This window comes from Monodon monoceros, unplaced genomic scaffold, assembly GCF_005190385.1.
Source record: "Monodon monoceros isolate NGI ecotype Baffin Bay Population unplaced genomic scaffold, NGI_Narwhal_1 Super_Scaffold_5, whole genome shotgun sequence".
NCBI classification, from domain to species: domain Eukaryota; kingdom Metazoa; phylum Chordata; class Mammalia; order Artiodactyla; family Monodontidae; genus Monodon; species Monodon monoceros.
Window position 1 is genome coordinate 92,292,483 of NW_021703782.1, and position 25,102 is coordinate 92,317,584.

Consider the following 25,102-nt stretch of genomic DNA (forward strand, 5'->3'; position numbering starts at 1 on the left):
TGATGAATTATGCTTCTGTGGCTACAAGGTGATTTAAGCTTTATTTTAGGTGAGAACACTGATCAGTACAGTGATCAGAGAACAGTAAATCTGAGTTGATTGATACATCTTAGGTGGTTTATTTTTATTTATTTATATTTTTGCATGTTTTTTTTTAGGTGGTTTATTGACTTCAGTTATGATACACATACCAGGCTGATTCTTCAGTACTGCCTTAAAACTATAGGATTGCTTTCTTAGAAAAAAGCAATAATTTTATTGCCTTTTTCAATGTTCTTCATTTTTTTCAAAGTTATTCATGTACACAGCAATCCATAAAATTTGCTGAACAATAGCAGTCTCGCCTCAGCTCTTATCACCTCATAATCCCACTCTTCAAAGGAAACTTCTTTTGAGTCTATTTTCAGTTCTTCCAAAATTTTAAACAAACTTTTTATACTTCTGTTTCTTGATTTTTTTTCTTGATTTATCAACTTCAGAAAATATCTACAGACTCCTTGTTATAAATGATGATTTAATTCAGTTTCATTACCCTCCCATTATTTGATTGTTATGCCATTAAAACACGTTACCAATAGAAAAACTAAAGATAATGAAAGATGAAATAAATATGCTTTCTCAACCTAAGGGTGAAGATATTAGTGTCCTTATCCTACCTTCTTCTATTCTTCCCTCCCTTCTTACCATCTTCTTAATTTCACAAGGTTGTCAATATTTTCATTCTCTTCTATGGCCACAACTAAGTCTTTTCTGCTTTATCCTTAGGTTGACTCTAAACGTTCAAAACCAATTATATATTGGTTTATATTTTTTTGACAGTGTAAATATTGTTCATAGCTATTAGTGTTCTCAGATTGAATTTCTTTTCATCCTGATGAATTTCACAAACTCTGGGACACTGAAAGGAGAATGTTCCTGAGGGTTGTTATGTGGATAAATGACTTAATTCATGTAAAGGGTTTAGAACAATGCCTGGTACAGAGAGTAAGTTCTCAATAAGTATGTCCCAGCATTATTATTATTATTATTACTACTACTGTATTTCATTGCATCTGAAATATCATTGATTGTAAGATGTACCATTATTTTGTGTTCCACAAAGAAATAAAAAGCATGCTACTAATTAAACTATAATTCCCAGGAATTGTGAGACAAATTTCAGAGATGTTAATATGTGAAGAAGTGCATCTCACAATCAATGAAATATGGTATTATTCTAGTTTGGAGGTTGTGTGTGTGTGTGTGTGTGTGTGTGTGTGTGTGTGTGTGTGTGTGTTTTCCTAAAATTTTTGATAGCATTCTTTGACAAAAGAACAGTGTGCTCTTATCATATCTGGGTAGTCCCTCCAAGATTCCTATTTTGGACCTTCAGTCTTCCTACTGCAGTTTGGACAAGTTGATTTAATGTCAGCCTAAGGTGACCGTCCCACCCACTCTGAGTTTTCCCCTGGGTTGCAACCACTGTTCCCTAGACTTCATGTTTCCCTTTACTTTCTCCTTTTCTTTGCTGGAGTTCATAAAATAATTTCCCAAGAAGGGATAGGTGGGAAGTAAACTTTGAGTCTTTTTTTTTTTAATATTTATTTATATATTTGGTTGCGCCGGGTCTTAGTTGTGGCTCACCAGCTCCTTAGTTGTGGCATGCGAACTCTTAGCTGCAGCACATGTGTGGGATCTAGTTCCCTGACCAGGGATTGAACCAGGGCCCCCTGCATTGGGAGCACAGAGTCCTACCCACTGCGCCACCAGGGAAGTCCCAAACTTTGAGTCTTTAAATTGCTGAAAATTCCTTTCCTCTAACATGATTTTTTAAAGTTTTCCTTGGGACTTCTCTCGTGGCGCAGTGGTTAAGAATCTGCCTGCCAGAACACTCTATGACATAAATCACAGCAAGATCCTTTCTGACCCACCTCCTAGAGAAATGGAAATAAAAACAAAAATTTAAAAATGGGACCTAATGAAACTTAAAAGCTTTTGCACAGCAATGGAAAACATGAACAAGACGAAAAGACAACCCCCAGAATGGAAGAAAATATTTGCAAATGAAGCAACTGACAAAGGGTTAATCTCCAAAGTTTACGAGCAGCTCATGCAGCTCAATAGCAAAAAAACAAACAACCCCTGGGCTTCCCTGGTGGCACAGTGGTTGAGAGTCTGCCTACCGATGCAGGGGACACAGGCTCGTGCCCCGGTTTGGGAGGATCCCACATGCTGCGGAGCGGCTGGGCCCGTGAGCCATGGCCGCTGAGCCTGCGCGTCCGGAGCCTGTGCTCCGCAACAGGAGAGGCCACAACAGTGAGAGGCCCGCGTACCACAAAAAAAAAAAAAAAAAACCCAATCCCAAAATGGGCAGAAGACCTAAACACACATTTCTCCAAAGAAGATATACAGATTGCCAACAAACACGTGAAAGGATGCTCAACATCACTAATCATTAGAGAAATGCAAATCAAAACTACAATGAGGTATCACCTCACACCAGTCAAAATGGCCATCATCAAAAAATCTACAAACAGTGAATGCTGGAGAGGGTGTGGAGAAAAGGGAACCCTCTTGCACTGTTGGTGGGAATGTAAATTGATACAGCCACTATAGGAACTGTATGGAGGTTCCTTAAAAAACTACAAATAGAACTACCATACGACCCAGCAATCCCACTACTGGGCATATACCCTGAGAAAACCGTAATTCAAAAAGTCATGTATCACAGTGTCCATTGCAGCTCTATTTACAATAGCCAGGACGTGGAAGCAACCTAGGTGTCCATCGACAGATGAATGGATAAGGAAGATGTGGCACATATATACAATGGAATATTAGTCATAAAAAGAAACAAAATTGAGTTATTTGTAGTGAGGTGGGTGGACCTAGAGTCTGTCGTACAGAGTGAAGTAAGTCAGAAAGAGAAAAATAACATATGCTAACACATATATATATGGAATCTTAAAAAAAAAAAGTTCTGAAGAACCTATTGGCAGGACAGGAATAAAGATGCAGACGTAGAGAATAGACTTGAGGCCACAGGGAGGGGGAAGGGTAAGCTGGGACGAAGTGAGAGAGTGGCATGGACATATATACACTACCAAATGTAAAATAGATAGCTATTGGGAAGCAGCCACATAGCACAGGGAGATCAGCTCGGTGCTTTGTGACCACCTAGAGAGGTGGGATAGGGAGGGTGGGAGGGAGATGCAAGAGGGAGGAGATATGGGGATATATGTATATGTATAGCTGTTTCACTTTGTTATAAAGCAGAAAAACTAACACACCATTGTAAAGCAGTTATACTCCAATAAAGATGTTAAAAAAAAAAAAAAAAAGAATCCACCTGCCAATGCAGGGGACACGGGTTCAAACCCTGGCCCAGGAAGATCCCACATGCCGCAGAGTAACTAAGCCCGTGTGCCACAACTACTGAAACCCGAGCACCTAGAGCCTGTGCTCCGCAACAAGAGAGGCCACCGCAATGAGAAGCCTGCGCACAGCAACAAAGAGTAGCCCCTGCTTGCTGCAACTGGAGAAAGCCCGTGTGCAACAAGGAAGACCCAGTACAGCCAAAAGTAAATAAATTTTTTAAAAAAAGGTTTCCTTTAGTACTTCTTCCTTTTATGAGGATTATAATTATAATAATCTATCAAATCTCTTTGAGAATTTTAATTAGAGGGGTTTTAAAAACATATTTTGTCTTTGAATTAACTCTTCCTTCAGTTCTTATGTTTCTTTTTCTTCATCCTTCTCTTTAATGCTGCTACTTTTCTTCTGACACCTAGTGTAATTGTTCACATTTAAGAACACAGGACAGGAATCTGGTGTTGGTTTCTTCTGCAGTTGTGTAAATGAGTTTGCTTCCCCTAGGCCCTTTCCTGAGTGAAAAGTAGGTATTGCCAGGCAGGACCCTTTGTAGAGACGGGGGGTGGCGAATTGGTGGCTGGTCAGCAGGCCTCCAAAGACAAGTCTCAGATGTGAGCACCCACATTAGAGGCCTCAGCTCTCCCAACATGATGGGTTCAATTTCCTTAGCAAAGTTTTGTCTGAGTATAGGGCCCTTTTAGCATCTCCAGTTGTGTGAACAGGAGCATTTCCTGCTGTATCCTTGGACCTGCAGGCCTGTTCCTGTGATGGAACTTTGTACATGGATGGATGCCAAATTATTTTGGGGGGTTGGGGTGGGGTTGTCTTACTTGGCCACCTTGCTGATGTCACTCCCCTGAGAAATTTTTTTTTTTAATGATTTAAGTATTACTTAATTTTTCACCCCTAACTCCATTCAGCAGGAAAAATAATCTTTATAATCCTAGAATGTGCTATTTCTGTGAATTTGACTTCAGGGCTTGGTTCAGTAAATATAAGTACGTATTCCTTAAAAATAATACCTGAAATTATATTTTATATAATATTTTTAGTCTCTAGAGTATATTAAGATTTATGTTACAGGTCACTAGCTTTTCAGTACCTTCATACTGTTATAATTACTGCTGCTAAATTATTATTTTATGTAATGGAAAACAGCTATCTCATTAAGAAAAAAGCTTTATTTTCCTGTTTTGTCTGTACTTATAATATGTAATAGAAAGCCAATCCATATAGAAAAATACTTTAGTTTTTATTTTATAATGAGCTTTTCAAAAATATGTTTTATTATTATCCACTGACACAATTAGAGAAATTAGCATCCTCCTATCCATTAGGTTATTACTTCTTGGATGGAATTTAATGAATATTAATAGTCTAACTCAGAAAAGGAGGTAATTTATTAGAGTTTTGTGCATTTCTATTTTTTGTGTTATTTGTTTTCCTTTACTTATATGCTATACATCTTTTGTTTCAAGTTGATGAATAATTCCTTTGTAGTTTTTACTGTATTATGCATTTTCGGTAAAAGATGCCTTCACATTTTGATCCTTACTAATTAAGATATGCAGTCCTGTAGATTGAATGTAAATTTAAACGAAGAAATGGTTTCTAATCAAAAGTTTGTTGTAACTGTTTCTATTGTGGTATAGCATTTCATCTCTTAAATTCATCAAATGTTGCCTCACGTGTTGTGCTTAAGTTTGTTCTCACTCATCGAAGCCATAGAATTTTAGCAAACTCATGAAAAGTGCTTTTCAAATACTCAGTTCTGACATACTGATGAACTATTAACAAATGGTGATGACTGTTTTACTTCCAAGATGCTTTTCAGTAGGCAGGGTCATATGCTGTTAGCTCTCTGGTTACTGTATACAGAATAGCAATTATAATAGCCAATACTTACAGAATGCTTATTATCACACTAATTACTTATGGTAACTCAGTTCTTACAACTCTATGAAGTTAGGACTATAATGCACTCCATTTCTCAAACGAATAAACTAAGGCAAAGAAAGGTTGAACTTGCTGAAGGTGACACAATAAGAGGATGGGAGAGCTGGGATTCTCACCTAGGCAGTCTGGTTCCCAAGTTCATGCTCTTAACCACTAGGCTCACTGGCCATGGTGATGCTTCTCTTACACATTTCAGCATCTATCCTCTTAGCACTTAAATGTCCTCTTTTAGGACCTGGACCAACTTTCCCTTAGTTTTCTTCATTTCTCCAAAACTTTGCCAGGACTTCTACTTTTGTTCATCCTTTTCTAGTCCCAGTCTCCATCTGCTTTTATTGTCTAATTGTCTCCACAATGAAGGAATGAAAATTAAAGTGTTAAACACATCTGTACAGATGTGTTAGGCACATCTGTATATGCTTGAGGAAGCATATACAGATGTGCCTAAAACAGTGCCTGCCGTGTTGAGGTGCCAGATATATTTTTGTTGAACGTTGAAGCAAATATGCAAATACTAAAATCTCCAGAAAGAATATAAGAGATAACTTTCATTTCCTCTGCTTTCTTTTATGAAAACTCACTTAGGCTTCTGTATGGAGAACAGTTTGAAAGGGGGCAAGAGTGGATATAGGGAATTCTCAGTAGCTAAGAAAGGAATTCCTGTGTCACCAGTGGATAATAAATCCAATGCCAAACTCTTATTCAAGTCTTAAAATATATCATTTTAGATGATCAAAAGGAATATGTCTAAAATAGTAACTTATTGAGGCATAACTGTGTTAACAGTTTTCCTCTTAAACATAAGACAAAGCAATATTTCCAGAAAAAAATAAAATAAATCACAAGAGAAGTGTACAGTTAAGACAGAATGGATTAGTTCTTGGTTATTAAAGAGTAACATTTTTAATTAAAATTTTAAGTTGGAAAGATATATACCAAAATGTATCCAGTGGCTGTCTTTCAAGGATGAATTTATGGGCAGTTTTGCTCTCTTCTTTGTATTTTTATTTTCTGGGGAAAATTTTTATATTAAGTGTGTTACTTTTATGATAAAATTAATAAAATGATTTTTGTTATTAAATGTGTTACTTTTATGATAAAATGATTTTTATTTTATTAGGGGAAATATACTTAAAATAATATTTTTCTCATTTGAATAGTTACCCATGTGAATAAAGGGCCATTAAACCATATGTTTTTTAAAGTTCAGAGATTTCTAAATTAGAAGATGCTTATATATGCAAAGCATATTTAAGGGTATGTAAACTCACTGAGGTGAAATGCAGTCATGGCTGAATTCCTGAACTGTGCAAGGACTAATTTTTACTTTTGAGAATAAGTTAAATTCATTAAAATTTTACTTAAGAGTCAGATTTTGAAAGACAATGAAAGAACATGTAGAGGTTGATGAAATAATGCCTGTTTAACAGTATTCTGCGCTATATACTAATGGAGTCGTCATAGAGTGAACTGAATAGGAGAGCCATGTATGTAAAGCTGGGACTTTATGATTGAAACCGTGGAAAATGTAAATGTCACATCTATAATGAATCCATGTATTGTCTACGACTGCCCTAAGTCCAGAAAAGTAAGAATTCAAAAACAAGTCTTTTTGGAAATTGTGTATGATGTTTTGTATATCAAAGTCTGATAGCAGCTCACTGTATATTTTATGTATCACACCAGCAGCAGATATTTCAGACACATCAGAAGGTACTCTTGATTCAGTGTCTCTGGCAGTATAATAAAAAACTGCACGAGAAATCTCTAGTCTCTAATAAGCAATGTATCAGTGAGTGCTGTCAGATTCTGTAGAAAATTCCACAACACGATTTATTACATTAATTACAGTCATGTGGGTTTCGTGCTGCTAAGCTTGAAAATGCAGCCACATTCTAAAGTTGATTTAAGAATATATTTTGGCCAAGACGAAAGTCTCCTTATTGTGATTAATCCAGTACAATATTTATTCTCTTGTTCTATTCTTTTCACCTTTGGATTGCTTAATTTCTTTCATGTGACTTGAAATTAAGTTTGAGATTTGAGAAGCTTCATCTGGTTTTTATTCACTCCTGTCATCTGGTCTCCCTTTTACCTTTTGTGTCTTAGTTGTCACTGAATGCCACATCTCCTCTATTTGTGAAGCCTGTTTGAATTTACTCCCTTCTAAGCAAATGTGGCTAGCCTCGAGCTGTCCCTAGCTAACAGGTCTGCCCTCAAGGCTTATTAGGTCACACCTGGGATGCTGCGTCTCTTTTTGAGTGGAAGGAGCAATTGAGGAGAAACCTTCATTTTCTTCATTTAGTCCAAAAGGGCAGCATTCTTAGAAGAGAGAATTCCATGATTATACCTTTGTTTATTACTGTACTGAATTCATACAGTCACATAATGTCTCTTCTTATAGTAACACACTAAGTGTGTCAAATCACAGTATTCTAGGTCATGGACTTCCCTGGTGGCGCAGTGGTTAAGAATCCGCCTGCCAATGCAGGGGACACAGGTTCGATCCCTGGTCTGGGAAGATCCCACATGCCACGGAGCAACTAAGCCCCTGCACCACAGTAGCTGAGTCTGCACTCTAGATCCCGTGAGCCACAAATACTGAGCCCGCGTGCCACAACTACTGAAGCCCACGCGCCTAGAGCCCGCGCTCCGCAACAAGAGAAGCCACCGCAGTGAGAAGCCGCGCACCGCAACAAAGAGTAGCCCCCGCTCGCCGCAATTAGAGAAAGCCCATGTGCAGCAACAAAGACCCAACGCAGTCAAAAATAAATAAATTAAATAAATAAATTTATAAAAAATAAAAAAAGGATTCTAGGTCATGTGGAATGGAAGGTCTCCTGAGAGCTGTTTTAGTAAAAGGCGAAAGACTTATGCGTTCTGAAGAGAAACCAGAGTATCTGAGAGCTGTTTTAGATATAGATATTAACTCCAGTTGTTTCCATGTGCCCATGGCAGGATATGTTCAGTTATGCACAAATGCCCAACATGGGTGGCCTTTATAGATCTATCTTGGAAGAATTTGTAAATATTTGTTGCAAATTAAAGCATCAGTAGAGGAGGACTCGGGTGAAGTAGGAAGACTTTGATTTAGTGGGTTGGAACACATTTCTCAGCAGCAATATTTATAAAGAGTTGAACTAGATGATTTATGTGTCCAACACTGAGCTAAGTGGTTTGCTTTCCTACCTTAATTCTCATACAACTCTTAAGAAATGGGTACAATTATTATATTTATTTAACAATTGAAGAAACAGAGGCTTAAGTTTAAAAACTTATACAGATTCACATAGATGGTTAAACAGCAGAGCTGGGATTTTAATGTAGGCATTCTTGTTGGCAAAGCTGGAGCCATTAACCATTAACTACACTACCTACGTCAACTGCCCTGAAAGGGACCAGGCAAGGTTAGATTTTAAAAATGATCTTTGGCAATTAGGGAAACAATGTTGAACTTAATAAATTCAGAGACATTATGAAAGAAAAAATCTGAATCCAGTGGGTTTCAGAGGGAAGTAATTCTTTGACTCATTCATTATTTTGTTGACTAACAATATTAGTTAGTCCAGTATGATTTTTGATAGTATTTTTCACTGAAACAGAAGGCACTTTTAAACATTTATTATTTATTCATGAAGCAACTGTTCTGCCTGGGACATAAAAACGTTCAGATCCGGAAATCTGCCATCCCAGCTCTGTGTCACCTGCTGTAGCTGAGGCTTGGGCTGAGACTTATTTGAAAGAAGAGTCATTTTTTTAGGCCTTCTAGGGGAAAGGAGAGATGAAGCTCTGCTTTTCAAAGCATGGCCTTAGACCGAAGCTATATTAGAACTACCCGAGAAATTGTTAAAAATGGAGACTCCTGCACCCTGTTGGCCATAAATTAATCCCTTGTGGCAAGGATCTGCAAGGATAGTGCCTAGTCTTTACACAAGTGATGTCTCACCTTACCTTCCAACAAACACAGCACCTTGGCCTGATTTAATTCATATATACAGGCAACAGTGAATATAGGTGAGGAAGAGGTTTTTGCCTGCACTTTGTTTATTTAATAAATACTGGTATTTTTTGTGCCCTATTTTATTTCTAGATTTTTATCAAGGAGAGAATTCTCCAGAGGTTCTAGAGTCACATGACGTACAACCAGGAGAAATGAGCAGGTGACTAATGTTTATTTAAGTGATTTCTACTTCAGTGAAAAATACTATCAAAAATCATACCGGACTAACTGGTACTATTGTGCTAAATTTTCATGCTCATGAATGTGTATGTAAGAAATGTGCTTTACTTCCATTATTGGAGAAGATTAACTGAGCATAAAAATAATTTGCTGGTCAGACAGCTATAATAGCATACAAGTCTGGCTTCAATTAGTGATGTTAACAATCCTAGAAAATAGCCTGTGTTTTAAAGTTTTAGGAAAAAGCATTGAAATGTGCAACGATTTGGGTATTTAAAGGAGAAAGAAGACACTGACTTCTTAATACTTTTTTTTTTTTTTTTGCGGTACGCGGGCCTCTCACTGTTGTGGCGTCTCCCACTGCGGAGCACAGGTTCCAGACGCGCAGGCTCAGCGGCCATGGCTTACGGGCCCAGCCGCTCTGTGGCATGTGGGATCTTCCCGGACCGGGGCACGAACCCGTGTCCCCTGCATCGGCAGGCGGACTCTCAACCACTGCGCCACCAGGGAAGCCCTTTAATACACTTTATGGTAGTTATAAGGTAATCTCAATTTTTTTTCCACCTTTAAAGTAAATATACCTCACTATTTTTTGAAATAAATTTGCAGAGGTTAGGAGCTATTGCTATTTTTAAAAATGAAACATGAATGTTGGCAAATATGAGTTTTGTAACCCCTGACAAATAAAATTGAAGTAGGCCTATTCGTAAGATTACCAACGAGGGCATATTTTTTTTAATACCAAGATCATTTCCCTTGAACATAGAGTCATAAGAAAATTTACATCAAATGAATATGTGTATAGAAGAAGTACCTAATAGATGACACCATAATGTCAGTATAATCTCTTTTTAAAGTGGAGGTCTGGGGACTTGCCTGGTGGTCCAGTGGTTAAGAATCCACCTTCCAATGCAGGGGACGCGGGTTTGATCCCTGGTCAGGGAACTAAGATACCACATGCTGTGGGGCAACTATGGCCGCACACTGCAACTACTGAGCCCAAGTGCTCTGGAGCCCGTGCACCACAACTAGAGAAGCCCGCACGCCACAACAAAAGATCACACATACCACAGCGAAGATCCCACGTGCCACAACTAAGACCTGAGGCAGCCAAATAAATTAATTAATTTTTTAAAAAGAGAGAGAATCTGCCTTCCAACGCAGGGGATGTGGGTTTGATCCCTGGTTAGGGAACTAAGATCCCACATGCTGTGGGGCAACTAAGCCTGCGTGCTGCAACTAGAGAGCCCGTGTGCCACAACTACAGAGTCTGTGCGCTCTGGAGCCTTCACACCACAACTAGAGAGAAGCCCACACACCGCAATGAAAGATCCCACGTGCCACAACTAGGACCCAACGCAGTCAAAAATAATAAATAAATATTTTTTAAAATAAAGTGGAGGTCAGCATTGGAGAGAGGGAGCTGTCCCTTGATTTTATGGATATATTAATTCTGGTATGGACTTTTGTTAAAGTATTACTTGTTTTTTCCTTATCCTGATAGTTAAGATAAAGATATTGTCTTACAGCAATTTGTGTGAGAGCTAATAAGTCCTTATTTCCTGAGAAATTAGCCCTGGGAAAAGCTTCCAGTGGCCTTATAAATCATTTCATTATTATAGACATCCAGATCACCTGCCCTGACCACAGCTAACTCTGAAGAACCTTAATAAAGGATAAGGTGACTTTGAGATTCTGATTGTGAGACCCAAAATTTAATTTTATGTCACCGATTTTTATTTTTAGTCCTTTCTCAATGCAGTCAGTATAGTTGGTCTAAAGTGGATTGTGTAATTACACACACAGAGTTATCTCAGTAACTTTCCTTTCAGCTTTGTTGTTAATTCTGTCAACAAATGTTTACTGAATTCTACTACTTCTCAAGTGCTTTTTCAGACCCTGGGAATAAAGCAGCAAAGTCCTATCTCTTAAAGAGCTCACAGCCCACTGGGTGGGCAGAGAGAGATGCTAAACAAGTTATCAAGTAAATATGTATTATGTCAGATGGTAATAGGAGTATGGAAGAAGATAACAGCGTAAGGGGAGTAAAGAATGTCAGAGGTGGAGAAATGGGCTGTTGATTTATTTTTTTTTAAAGTACCTTCTTCAAATGTTTGGCATGTAGAGGTCTTTTGCATTTAGCATATTCAGTCTCCTCTCCTTGGTGTATATCATTATAATTACTATATAAGACCCTCCATTTGTCCATCTCACTGGCCTGGCTTTATTCCCACTCTAACCCCCAAACCAGGATCGGTGTTTCACTGTCCTCATGAGCGCAAGCCTTCCCATACCTTTCCCTTTGCTCATGCAGTTGCTTCCTGGGATGCCCTACTCTCCTGTTCCACTTAACCAAATGGTACCCATCCTTTAATACCTAACCCAAGTCCCTGTTCCCCGAAACAGAGCTCTAACCCAGCCCAAACTCTTTTTTTGACTTCTCTCTCTCTCTTATTTCTTTCTGAATTCCTATAGAACCTGGAGCCTGTGCCGTAAATGTGGATTAAATATTAATTCCAACTGCAGCCTCATAAATACATCTACTCACCAGATTTCTTTTGCTTTTTTTACTTTTCAAATTTAAAATATATTCTTATTTAATAAGCTCATGGACTTATTATTCACTGATTTATAAAGAGAATTTAAACATCATTTCTCTATCAAGTAAAAAGACAAAATACTCTTCTTAAATGAGTTAAAAAGAAGTTAAACATCAGGAAATGTTTCTTATTGCTTCAGATGTATTGCTTTAATAAAATCACAAAAGGGATGTGATAGCTAAGTTTATTTTTTGTTAAATTGGGTGCCACAGTAATAGAAGCAAATGGATCTAATTTAAATCTAACATAAATCTCCTCATATTTAATGAGAACACAAGATACGGCACTAATTATGTGTTTTTCCATGCCATCTCCTAACAAGGGAGGAAATAATTGGATTAATGGGGCATGGAGACTATGTAAATAAGTACAGAAATGCTGTCTGCATAAAAGCTTTACTCAGGCTCTCCAAAGATTCCCTGGGCTGGTGCTGAGGCTCTTCCTGGGGCCCTGCTCCAGGTCACGGATCTCTTGGAAGTCAGTAATCTAAAACTTTTCAGTCTGTTGGCTACGTTTATCAGAGACCCGTTTCACTACACTAGGTTTATGGGATGGCTTCCCCTTTTAAGAAACTTCAAGTAAGTTTTAGTAATAAATGTTATGGCTCTCGAGGATGGTACAGGCAAGAAATGTGACCACTTTAAGAACCAAGGTCACTCACATCTTCTGCATACAGAGTTTATCCAACCTCCCTACTTAAAACCAAAACCATACTAGTGATACAGTGACAGCCAGCACCACTAAAATAGTAGCCCAGCAGACTGTGGTGTGGGGAGAGGGAAGGTAATACAAACTGAGGGTCTGGGGAAAGGCAGACCTTTTTAGAATACATTTTTGAAAGCCATGCATGTCCAGAAGTTCTCCCTTTTTATATCAAACTCAGATCACAGCCCGAGATGTTCAGTCATTCAAAATATATGTGGAGGGGCTTCCCTGGTGGCGCAGTGGTTGAGAGTCCGCCTGCCAATGCAGGGGGCACGGGTTCGTGCCCCGGTCCGGGAAGATCCCACATGCTGCAGAGTGGCTAGGCCCGTGAGCCATGGCCGCTGAGCCTGCGCATCCGGAGCCTGTGCTCCACAACGGGAGAGGCCACAACAATGAGAGGCCCGCATACCGCAAAAAAAACAAAACAAAACAAACAAACAAAAAAATATATATATATATAGGATCTATGGATTTAAAATTCTTTTAATAGTACATATTCAGACAGTCTTCATACCCAGTCTTCATTTGGTAGCTCTGCTGTGCGGGAACAAATGCTGGGTACTCAGGATTCCCAAATGATAAATACATGAAAAAATAATGTAATTAATGGGGCATAGAGACTAAATAAGTATAGAAGAGTTGTCTGCTTTAAAACTTCATACGTTTTCTAATACCTTTTTTTTTGTTGTTGTTGTTGTTGTTGGGGAGGAGAGGAGGGGAGGTGGTGGTTGACTTGGATATTCTCTTGCTCCCTCTGGCTCTGACCTTCTGCTTCCATCAAGAAGGTTCAGATTATGGATCATTTCATTGTCTGGGAGGGTTTTCCACCCGATCATCCAGATGTGAACTCAGCCCTACTTATATAAAGCAGAGTTTATTGAAGATTTTCTTAGCATGGTAGGAGGTAGGTTTATATCATAACAGAGCAATGCAAATCTGACCATGTAGTTTTCTGAACAACTAGTTTTCTTAGGATAAAATACAAAGTCATTAATAATGACTTACAGACAAGGCCCGGCAAGATCCGGCCTGTGAGTTTTCAGACCTCTCGTTGTACCACTCTCCTTTTGATCACTTCACTCTGGGCACACTGACATTCTTTCAGGTCCTCAAACTCAGTTTCCATTGTAGGAACTTCTCATGTGGTGTTCCCTCTACTCTTCCTCCTATACTTTGTATGACTGGCTTCTCATTTTCAGGTCTTTAAGTGGGTCACTTATTCTTTCTCACAGTACCCTGTTATTTTTCTTCATAGCATTTGTCATTTTGTCATGGTAAATTCCACAAAAGCACTCATCCTTTAAACCCAGTTTTTACTTAATTCCTAATATGTTTTAGTTACTCATTAAGTGCGTATGAAATGAGGTGGCCCAGCAGGACTTGATGGATTAGCTGTAGAAGCGGGTAGAGCAGATGTCAAGGATGGTGCTCAGGTTTCAGCTTGGGCACTTATGTAGGTGATGGAGGCACTGACTGGGTGAAAGAGCAAGTTTGTGGAGACAGAGCTAAGTTACGTTTTAGGTCTGGACACATATAGTGATTAGACTATTAGGTGTGTTAGGTTCACAAGAGCCATAGGAAACATGATTCTAATGCCTACTCATTCACCATCTTTAAAACTTTGCTTCCAATTGTTAAATACCTGATCTGCTTAGGAAAAAAAAAATTGTACTTGCATATTTTGGGCTGCTACCTTGTCTTCTCCGTTCAGTTTTCTAGACCTTTGGGATTTTACCCACATTCAGCTTTTAAAATTTGTTATTAATCACAACTTCCTTGATATAATAAAACCATTTTGCTCATCTCAGTGCATTTTCTTTATTGATGACAGTGACTCATTCAGTTTGCTGAACCATATACATATTTCTCTTAAGAAAATTGAACTTTATCATTTTTGTTTGTGTTGAAAACAATTTTTGTTGCTATTTAGAATCCAAGTTCTATTTCTTACCACGTACATTCAAACAAAATTTAATGAAGTTTGACTGCTGAGTTTTTGATGAATGCCCATATCTTCAGGAATGTAACCCTTCTTCACAGAGTAGATTTCATGGATCAAAAAGCATTCAGTGAACATTTATGGGATCTCTGTTAAGTGCATGGCACCAAGTTAGGGACTGGAAGTTGCAGCGATCTCATTCAAATGCAAACAGCTGGATCATAATTCTGACTTCTCTTTGAAATCACTTCAAGACAAGAAAGAGAAACAGAAACAAACATTTTCTCAAATAAACTAAAAGTCTTCTGCTAGAACCACAGTACATAAAGAAAGGTTGCCGATCATAGCGATGAAACAGGGATTTGGATATGATACCAAGAGAACTGTGACTGTAGCTCTCAGATGAAGGTATGAGACCTCAGTTTTCTACTGCTGAGTGGCAAAATTAACAATCACTTTTGAAGAACTGGAATGGGGAGTTTGGGTTGGTGATCAGAGCTTCCCTGGACCCTATTTGACAGCAGAGAGTAGCAGACGAAGCAAGACTGAGTAGAGGACCACATACACATTTGCCATCTTTATGGGAAGTCATCTGCCACTGCAACAAGGCAGTGGAGAAATGCTTGAATTTATGACCTGAAAGGACACACTGTGTACCAGAAAAAAGATGGGTGCACAGTGATCAACACTGAAATATAGCCTAGTAAAGTTGTAGCCATTCACAGATAAAGAAATAATCATTTAGCTACCCAGCTCCCACCCCCAAAGTGCAATCAAGAGACCCCGAAGGGAGAAAGATTATGCTGACCATTGACTTCTCTACAACCACAATCACCACTGTTATTTATTGATAACAGCTAGGTGGCTACCTAGGAAAAAGTATAAGTTGGTACCTACCTTAAACCAAACTTAATTCAGATGATCAAATATTTTAAATATTAAAGGGACTTCCCTGGTGGTCCAGTGGTTAAGACTCCAAGCTTCCACTACAGGGAGCACAGGTTCGATCCTTGGTGGGGGAACTAAGATCCCACATGCCGCGTGGCGTGGCCAAAATAAATGAATAAAATAAAAATGAAATTAAGAATGCTTTGAAGAAAACGAAAGAGAATTGTATTATGGTTTCACAGTGGGGAAAATATGTCTAACACAAAATGTAGGAAATATTTTTAAAAACAGATAAATTCAATCCCGTAAATGTAACAAAATACAAAAGGCAAGCTAAAAAAAAATACGCATATACACATCTTTATATACATTACACAGGGCTAAGTATAATAATAAGAAGAAGAAAAAGAAGGCTAAATATATCTAGAGCTCCTATAAATAAATATTTTTTTAAATGGACAAAGGACAGAAAGAATCCACAGATAGAAAATGAGAAAATATAGGGGGCTAATAAGTATTTGAAAAATGTTAAATGTCATTTATCATAAAAGAAATGAAAATTTAAAAACCACAATGTATATTTTACAAATTAAATAAGCAAAGATTAAGAAGTTTGATAATACCTTATATCTCGGAAGATATGATTAAACCAGCACTCTCATACCTTATCACAGAAGTTAAATTGGCGCAGCAGATGTACAGGGCAACAGCAATATAGTGGTTCTACTTTTGGAAATTCATTCTGTATATATACTTGCTCATGTGTAGGAAATGTCATGTATACAAGGATACCCAGTGCAGCATTGTTTGTAATAGGAACAGGATGGAAATAATGCAGATAATCCATCAGCAGGGAATCAGATAAATTTAGTGTATCCATATAAAATACTTTATTTACAGCTATTAGAAAGATTGAGGCAACTGTGTGTGTAATGATATAGAGCTATTGCTAATACATTGTTAATGGTAAAAAGCAAAGTGCAGAATAGGATGCATAGTATATTCCTCCACCCTTTTTGAAAGGAGAAGAATAAGTGTGTGTGCATAGAAAATCCCAAAATTATACCCAATAAATTGGTAACATTGGTTCCCATGTAGAGGGAAATATGGTGACAAGGAGATGGGATGAGAGGGTGACTTACTTTTACTTTCTACCCACTTGTAGCTTTTAGATACTGTACCATATGCTGTATTGCTTATTCAAATTTTATTAAAATCAAAAGGATCAAGGTCCATATAAAAAATTACTCTTAATTTCTATCTTAGAACATACAGATGGATGTTCTAGTAGATGGCAGATCAAAATGTAAAGACTGAAACAGTAAAGCTTTTGGAAGAAATAGATTATCTCATGATCTTGGAATAAGCAGAATTTCTTAAACAGGATGCAAAAAAAGCATGAATCATAAAGGGAAAAAATTGATAATTGGACTATATTAGGATTAAGAACTCTTGTTCTTTAAAAGACACTATTAAGAAAGTGAAAGGGCAAGCCACAGACTCAGAGAAGATATTTGTAATACATTTATCTGACAAAGACTCATACTCAGGATATGTTAAAACCTCCTGCAAACAGTAAAGGCCAGGGACTTCCCTGGTGGCCCAGTGGGTAAGACTCTGTGCTCCCAGTGCAGGGGGCCTGGGTTCGATCTCTGTTCAGGGAACTAGATCCCACATGCCACAACTAAGAGCCCACATGCCACAACTAAGACCTGGCACAGCCAAAATAAATAATAAAATAAAATAAAAATTTAAAAAACCGTTAAAGGCAGACAGTCCAGTAGAAAATAACTTTAACAGGCACTTTACAAAAGCAAATATCTGAGTGTACAATAAACCTATGAAGAGCTGTTCAGCTTCATCAGTCATCAGAGAAATGAAAATTTAAAAGTTCAGTGCAGTTAGCATTACACATCCAACAGAATAGCTAGAATAAAAAAGACTAACATTACTTAGTGTTGCTGAAGATATGGAGCAATCTGAGCTCTCACACTCATGGAGAAAGCAAGTTGGTACAACCACTTTGGAAACTTGGTTATTAGTATTTATTAAAGCATAACATGTGATTTTCTATGACCTAGCAGTTCTCATTCTAAGTATACACCCAAAAAAATGCATCCATGTGACTCACCAAAAGACACCTACTAGAGTGTTCATAACAATTTTATTGGGAATAACCCTAAACTGAAAACTACCCAAATGTTCAATAGAGTGGAAGAATAAATTGTGATAACTTCACACAATGGAATGTTACACAGTAAAGAAGATAAATTATCTACAACTACATAACAATATGGATGAAACTTCCAAACATAATGTTGAGCAAAAGAAGCCAGACACAAAAGAGTTCATCCTCTAAGATTTCATTCATATAAGTTATAATAATAGGCCAGACAAACATATGCTATTTCAAGTCAGGATAGCTGTTATTCTTGGTGGGAGCGAGCAACTGGAAGAAGGGGATGTGAGGAGGGTTTCGGAGGTGCTAGTGATACTCTTTTTCTTACGTTGTGTTGTGTTTTTAGCTAGCTGTGCCAGGTCTTAGTTGTGGCACGTGAGGCCTTCGTTGTGGCGTGCGGGATTGTTTAGTTGCGGCATGCAGGCTCTTAGTTGCGTCATGCGGGACCTAGTTCCCTGACCAGGGATCAAACCCGGGCCCCCTGCATTGGGAGTGCTGAGTCTTAACCACTGGACCACCAGGGAAGTCCCTGATACTCTTTTTCTTGATCTAGGCATGGGACTCAATTTGTGAAAAATAATTGCATGCACTTAATGACTGGTCTACTTTATTGTATGCATGTTATACCTAACAAAAAGTTTTTAAAAGGAAGTGGATCAGAAAAATTTCTAAAACTAGAGATAAATGCAAGATAATTATTAACAGTTCTATATATTTTTTTTTTTTTTTTTTTTTTTGCGGTACGCGGGCCTCTCACTGTTGTGGCCTCTCCCGCTGCGGAGCACAGGCTCCGGACGCGCAGGCTCCGCGGCCATGGCTCACGGGCCCAGCCTCTCCGCGGCATGTGGGATCTTCCCGGACCGGGGCACGAACCCGCGTCCCCTGCATCGGCAGGCGGACTCTCAACCACTGCGCCACCAGGGAAGCCCAACAGTTCTATATTTTATTATCAGTCTTCCCCGGTTTTATTTGATTTTTGTCATTAGCCAAAAAGCGTAGTACTATTACTTGACTTTAAAGCCATTTACTTCCCCCTATTCATGCAAAATGAATGAGGGTTTCTCTACCCTTCCAACCTCCTCTTGTGGTGAATTCCAGGCTGTTAGGAAAGGATATAATAATGTGACACTCTACTTTTATTTTCCTACAGATGGAATGGCTCTACAGTTATATACCCAGTTCTGATGTTGGGCAGTAGAGGGGTTCCACACCACCAAGAAATTCTCCTATACCAGCTGGGTGTCCTGTAATCCAGTTCACTTCTGACACTATCTACCTAGAGGTAGCATCAGATTCCACAGGTTAAGGGCTCAGTCCTATAAGACTGACCCATCATAAATAGAAGATTACAAAGGCCCCCGTCCTTGGCAGGGATTAATTTGCTAGTGCAGCACACAGAACTCAGAGAAACATTTTACTTACTAGATTACCAATTTATTATAAAAGAACATAACTCAGGAATAGCCACATGGAAGATGCTCAGGGCAAGGTGTACCACTCTCCACATGTTCACCAGCCGGGAAGCTCTCTGAACCCTGTCCTTTTGGGGTTTCGTGGAGCCTTCATTACATAAACTCAGTTGATTAAATCATTGGTGTTTGAACCCAATCTCCAGCCTCTCTCCCCTCCCCAAAGGTGGAGAAGTGGGGTAGGACTGAAAGTTCCACCCCAGAAATCTCCTGCTTGCCTCCACTGACAACCAGCCCTTACCTGTAGGTGCTTTCCAAAAGTTACCTCATGAACATTAACAAAAGACACATTGATCGCCCTCATCACAGAAAATTCTAAGGCTTTTGTGAGCTCTGTGCCAAGAACCTGGACGAAGACCAAATATATATATATATATTTTGTTATAAATCACCATATCACAGATTCTTAACTAAGATTGAGACCAAATAGAAAGTAGAAAAAGGCTTGGAAATGCTGGGCTGAGGATGTTGAAGTAGTGCTGTGGTGTTGGTCAACTGTGAGTGTGTTAGCAGGGTGCTAATAATGTGGATCTGTTTCAGTCAGTTTATTTTTGTAAAAAGGTAGAAAATATTGAATATTTTATGAAATGATGAGGATTGACTGTAACTAGAATCAGTATTTCATATGATTTGATAATAGTTGTTAGGCATCTTGTGAACAAAAGCATGCTAAATATGAAAAAATTAAATAAAATTTTAAGCTTCTACTTTATCTGGAACATTTTGGCAGTCCTGCAGAATATTCCAGTTCCAATTAAAAGAATCAACTTCACTAACCTAAAACCCTTTCAAAAATCCTGAATTCAGTACACCTTAATTCAGGCCAAATACCCTGTTTGCAGTGGCAAATTTCACCTATATCAGAATGTGTATAAGACAGAGAAGGACAAGAATGTGGACAATATTTGGATTTAATCATCGATTTATAACTTATAAATTTTGTTTGGCTCCTCAAAGTCTTTAATGCCCCAGAGTATGTAACACAGTAGGTTTGGGATGGAAAACTCGGTGTTCATCTCAGAAAACTAAATTTTAGAAAGGATTCCATGTGAAAGTTGAAGAACTGGAAATTTTTTTCCCTAAAGTTGTCTTTGAATGTTTATTTCTTAGAAAGTCTTTGTTTAAAGTTTGAAGACTGTTGTGATAGATATTTGAACAAGTAGCCACAATAAACAGATGTGCTGATCCCTTTGGCTTTGCATGTAAACAGTCACGGAAGCTGGCATGGTAAAAGGTTACATGTGGCTTCACCTTTCTAATGGAAAGATACACATCTTTATTGTTCAACTGGAAGAAGATAGCATAGCCAAAAGTTAAGTCTAATGAAGGATAAAATATACTGTTGTGTATTTGAATTTTGGAAATATGATCTCAAAAAATATGCCTATAAAAATATCTAATTAGCTAGTTTAGTGATTTTTAATTCATTTCATTTTGTAAAGTTATGAGAACTTTGGCAATTATACCTTACAACTGTCATTTTAAAATAATATGGACATTCATAAATGTGTATAGTAATACAAAAAGTAGTGTTTGTGAATAAAATTCAGTTTATTTGAAATTTTATTTTTCTTATTGTTTGTGGTTATTTCAAAGACTTCCCACTGAGCAGCCTTAAAAATTAATCTAAAATTTTCCTAAATAAGATAATTGGGATAAACAAAATAATTTTATATTATACTTTAGAATCAGAAATTACATTTTAATGTTGTTTTTAATTAACCTTAGTGTTGGCCTCTCAACATCAATAAGATAGCCTGTTTTTTCTATTGTGTAATTTCATATTTAGAATTTCTCTTTTGAGTTCCACCCAGACCATGTCTGACATAATTGTGGTCATTTTTGACAAAATGATTTTATTGTTAATGTTAACATCCCAAATTTAAATTACATGTTACTGAGAGAAAATCATTTAAATGATATCACTGAATTTAATCATTGTAAAGAAAAAAATCTAGTAAAACAGAGTAGGGCTTCCTTCATAAGCCATAAGCACTAGATCTTTTTTCTCCAAGTGTGTTCTCTTGAACCTCATCCTGAGCATAGAGGAATCTGATTTTGATTGAACATCCTGAGTGATTCTGAAGCTCACTAAAATGTGAGAACCACTATGCCAGAGCAACACTACTTAATCATGGGTGATTCATATTGGAAAGAGGCACCTCCGGTCTTTGGTGGCAAAATATAAATAATAAATTAATAAAGTAAAACTATCCAAGAGACATACCCCTTCCTTACATCTTGATTATAATAGCCTTACTCAAATCTCATTGTCCTGTCTTTATAGCTGTGAAGTTTTATCCTCATTACTTTCCCAAAACACCAGATTTTTTTGTGTTGAAATATAGTTGATGTACAATATTATATTAGTTTCAAGTGTATTACATAATTATTTGACATTTGCATACATTATGAAATGATCACCACAATAAATCTAGTAACCATCTGTCCCTGTACAAAGTTATTACAGTATTAATGACCATATTCCTTAAGCTGTGTATTACATCCCTGTGACATATATATAATTGGAAGTTTGTACCTCTTAATCCCCTTCACCTATTTTGCCCCACCTTCCCACCTCTTTCCTGTCTGGCAGCCACCCATTTGTTCTCTGTATCTATGAGTCTGTTTTCATTTTGCAAAACACAAAATATTTTTCTCACTTATTATAAACTGCCCTGCAATTACATATAGAATATTTATAAACCACGTTTACCTGAATTGCTGTAGAATGTGTCTCGTTAACTGCTGTAAATGATCTATTTAGTAATTTTTAAATGTAGATCTCTAGAGATAATGCTAAATAACAGATTCGAATATTTTTGTTTAATTCAATAAAATGGAACCAGTACAACCTCTGGTTTCACAAATGAAGTGATTTAAAATACATGTGTTGCTCTGATGGGGCCCTCGCACACTGCATTAGGGTAAATAGCACACTTCTGTCTTTTTTCCTAAAACGAAGGCTGCCTCTAATCCCACTCTTTCCACAAATCTTCGTGCACTAAACTATGTGCCAATGACATGAGAAGTTCATTTTGATTGTAGTGGGCCGTCTCTTGTCTAGTACATCATTTGTGAAACTGAAGTTGGCTATTATAATGCAACAGGTATGTAAATAACATTTATTAGTGATCTCTGTAAAATTGATTCCTTCTTTCTCTTTTTCATTATAAAAGGAAACTTTATTTCAGAGTAGAAAGTGCATTGTCTGAACTCATCAACACCCTCTTTATCCCTCCCCTCCCCAATTTGTTGCAGACCAGGATGAAAGAGCAGCTGAGCTCAGCAGGGAGCAGAATGAGAAAACCATCCGGAGCACGCAGACCGCGCTCCGCAATTTCCGGGAGTTCCTCATCTCCAAGTATCCTTCTGAAACAAGAGAGATTTATGTCATCCCTTGCAAGGAGTTGGATGCCTACCTGGCCTCTTTCTTTGTGGATGCCAGGCAGAAGGATGGATCTGAGTATGAACCCAACAGCTTGGCCAATTACCAGTGTGGACTTGAACGGTACCTAAAAGAACACAGGTATGGCTACAGTATCACCAGGGATAAGGAATTCAAGCGCTCCCAAGAGGCCCTGAAACAGAAGCAAATTGAACTCCGCTGCAAAGGAAAAGGAAATAAGCCACACAAGTCCATGAAGCTCACCTTTGCTGATGAGCTCATTCTGCGGAAAAGGGGACTGCTAAGCCGCTATAACCCTGAGGGTCTGCTCAACCTCGTCTGGCTCAACAACACAAAAGCCTTTGGGCACTGTACGGGCTTCCACGGGTCTACCTTAAAGTGGGGTGATATTCGGCTCCGGGTAACAGAAACGGGGCTGGAGTACTTGGAGTGGATGGGTCAAGACACTGGTGACCTAAATGCCAAAACCAAGAGAGGGGGGACAGACTCCCGTGTGTATGCCACCCAGCATGCTCCACAGACCTGCCCTGTACAAGACTATAAGGAGTATGCCCAACGGCGTCCTCCTGCTATGCGCTATGAGGATGCCCCTTTCTACCTGTCCATTAAGCCGGTCGTGAACTTGGCGGCTCTGCATTGGTACAACTGCCAGGCCCTCGGCAAGAACAAGCTGGCCAAGATGGTGAAGACCATGTGCGAGAAGGGGAACATCCCTGGCAGGAAAACCAACTTCAGTGTGTATCAGAGCTGCAGCACCTTGTCCGAGGCCCAGAGCAACCAGCTGGTGCTTATCTGTAACAATCTGAGCCAGCAGGCCGCCCAGTCAGTGGCTGGGCACTCCAACAGCGGCAATTTCATCGTCTCTGCCTCCTATGACTCTTCCTCAGACACTGCTTGACCAGGTGGCTTGAGCAAGACCCCAGTCTGGTTATTGAGTCCAGAGAAACTGTGATTAAACACTGCTTCTCGTTCCCTTTCCTCGGCCCTCAGTGTTAACTTTATAAGAATATAAATATATAATATATTTTTCTTTTTACAAATAAGCCAATGGAGATAGTTTAGTATTACTAACGTAGTATTCATAGGCTTAAAACAAATGTACTCGTGGTGATTAAATATAATTACTGTTATAGACTTTACAAAACCATAGTGGTTCTCAGGCAACACAAAGTAGAGAAGGAATTCCGTTTTTTAAAAAAATTATCAAAAAGGAAACTGAAAGTCAGCCTAGACACTTGTGTCCTCAACTCCTGCTTTTCCTTCCCACCCCACCTCTCATTTTTAGTCTACTTAATAAATGGCATTAGGTTTTTAATTTTTAAAATTCTACATTAATCAGGAGGAGACAACATTAACTTTACTGCTTACACAAAACTGTCAGATCCAGAATAAGAAAATGTTGGTATAAGCTAGAAAAATTATTTACATACTCTTTTTTTTTTAAGCATAATTAGATTTTAGTCTCTGTGCCTCATTTTTTGCAATTTATGAAAATCTAGATGTTTAGCTAACTTCTTTTGGGGGCAGAGGAGGGTAGAAGGAGGGAATAAAGGTGCCATTCTTTTTGGAAGCTATATAATCTTAAAATAATACACGAAGTCCAATATTATGGCAAAAAAGACTGTTACTAGCTCATTTTTACTGTTGTGCTTGAACCCGGAGAGAATTTTTTTTTGTTTTCTAAGAAATCAATGTAAATGAAGTTTGATTATCAGATTTACAAGAAATTTAAAACTACCAAAGCTTTGAAAATGTTCCCAAGCATTAGATTGTATATCAAACATAAAGAGAAAGTAGAGAATGGAAAAGTCTTACTAAAAATCTAGAAGCACTAGTCAAGACAACAAAAACCTCATACTCTTCAAAGCTCAAATCCCCTGAATTATTTATTTATAAGCATTGAACTTCAGTCTGTTTTCCCTAGGGGATTACTTGACTCTGTAGTTGAGATCAAAGGAATATTGACACTCATTTTAGGTAACAACATTTTGTTACCAAATTTAGCTGAATTCAAACAATTCTTGAAAATGTGCAGTTTCTTCTACAGTAAATACAAATGCATTTATGTGTGATAATCCTGCAATTATAATAATTATAATTTTGGTTAAACAACTCTGTGTGGTGATTTTTCCAAGGTCTTTATTTTCAAGCCTATGGTGAATTATTAGTTGAGATACTTCAATAATAAAATAATTTAGATGAGCTAGGTTCCTATCTTGTATAATCATTAACACATTAAAAAAAATCCAAATCTTAATCACTTTGTTGGATCTGGGCATTCTTTTGGGAAGTATTTGTTCTTCAGGGCATCCTCATAATTCACATTAGCTAGGAAGCTAGGTGGTATTTTATGTTTTAATTTATTGTATGACCAGGACAAATTTCATTTTGATTTGCTTTGCTAAATCATCATGTTAGCTGAGCTT

General features: G+C 38.0%; 1 protein-coding gene across 4 annotated transcripts in view; it reads left to right on the plus strand.

The window, feature by feature from the left end:
• Positions 1-25,102, plus strand: part of KIAA1958 (KIAA1958 ortholog) — a 234,566-nt gene that overhangs the window by 105,827 nt on the left and 103,637 nt on the right. Inside the window, exon 3 of one of the 4 annotated variants that reach the window (XM_029201609.1) lies at positions 22,529-22,612. The exons of 2 other annotated variants lie outside the window; for them this stretch is intronic. In XM_029201609.1, coding sequence (XP_029057442.1) covers positions 22,529-22,612 — 84 coding nt within the window. Of the gene's footprint in view, positions 1-22,528; positions 23,715-25,102 lie in introns of those variants that run through there. One more of the 4 variants, XM_029201606.1, reaches the window with a different exon arrangement.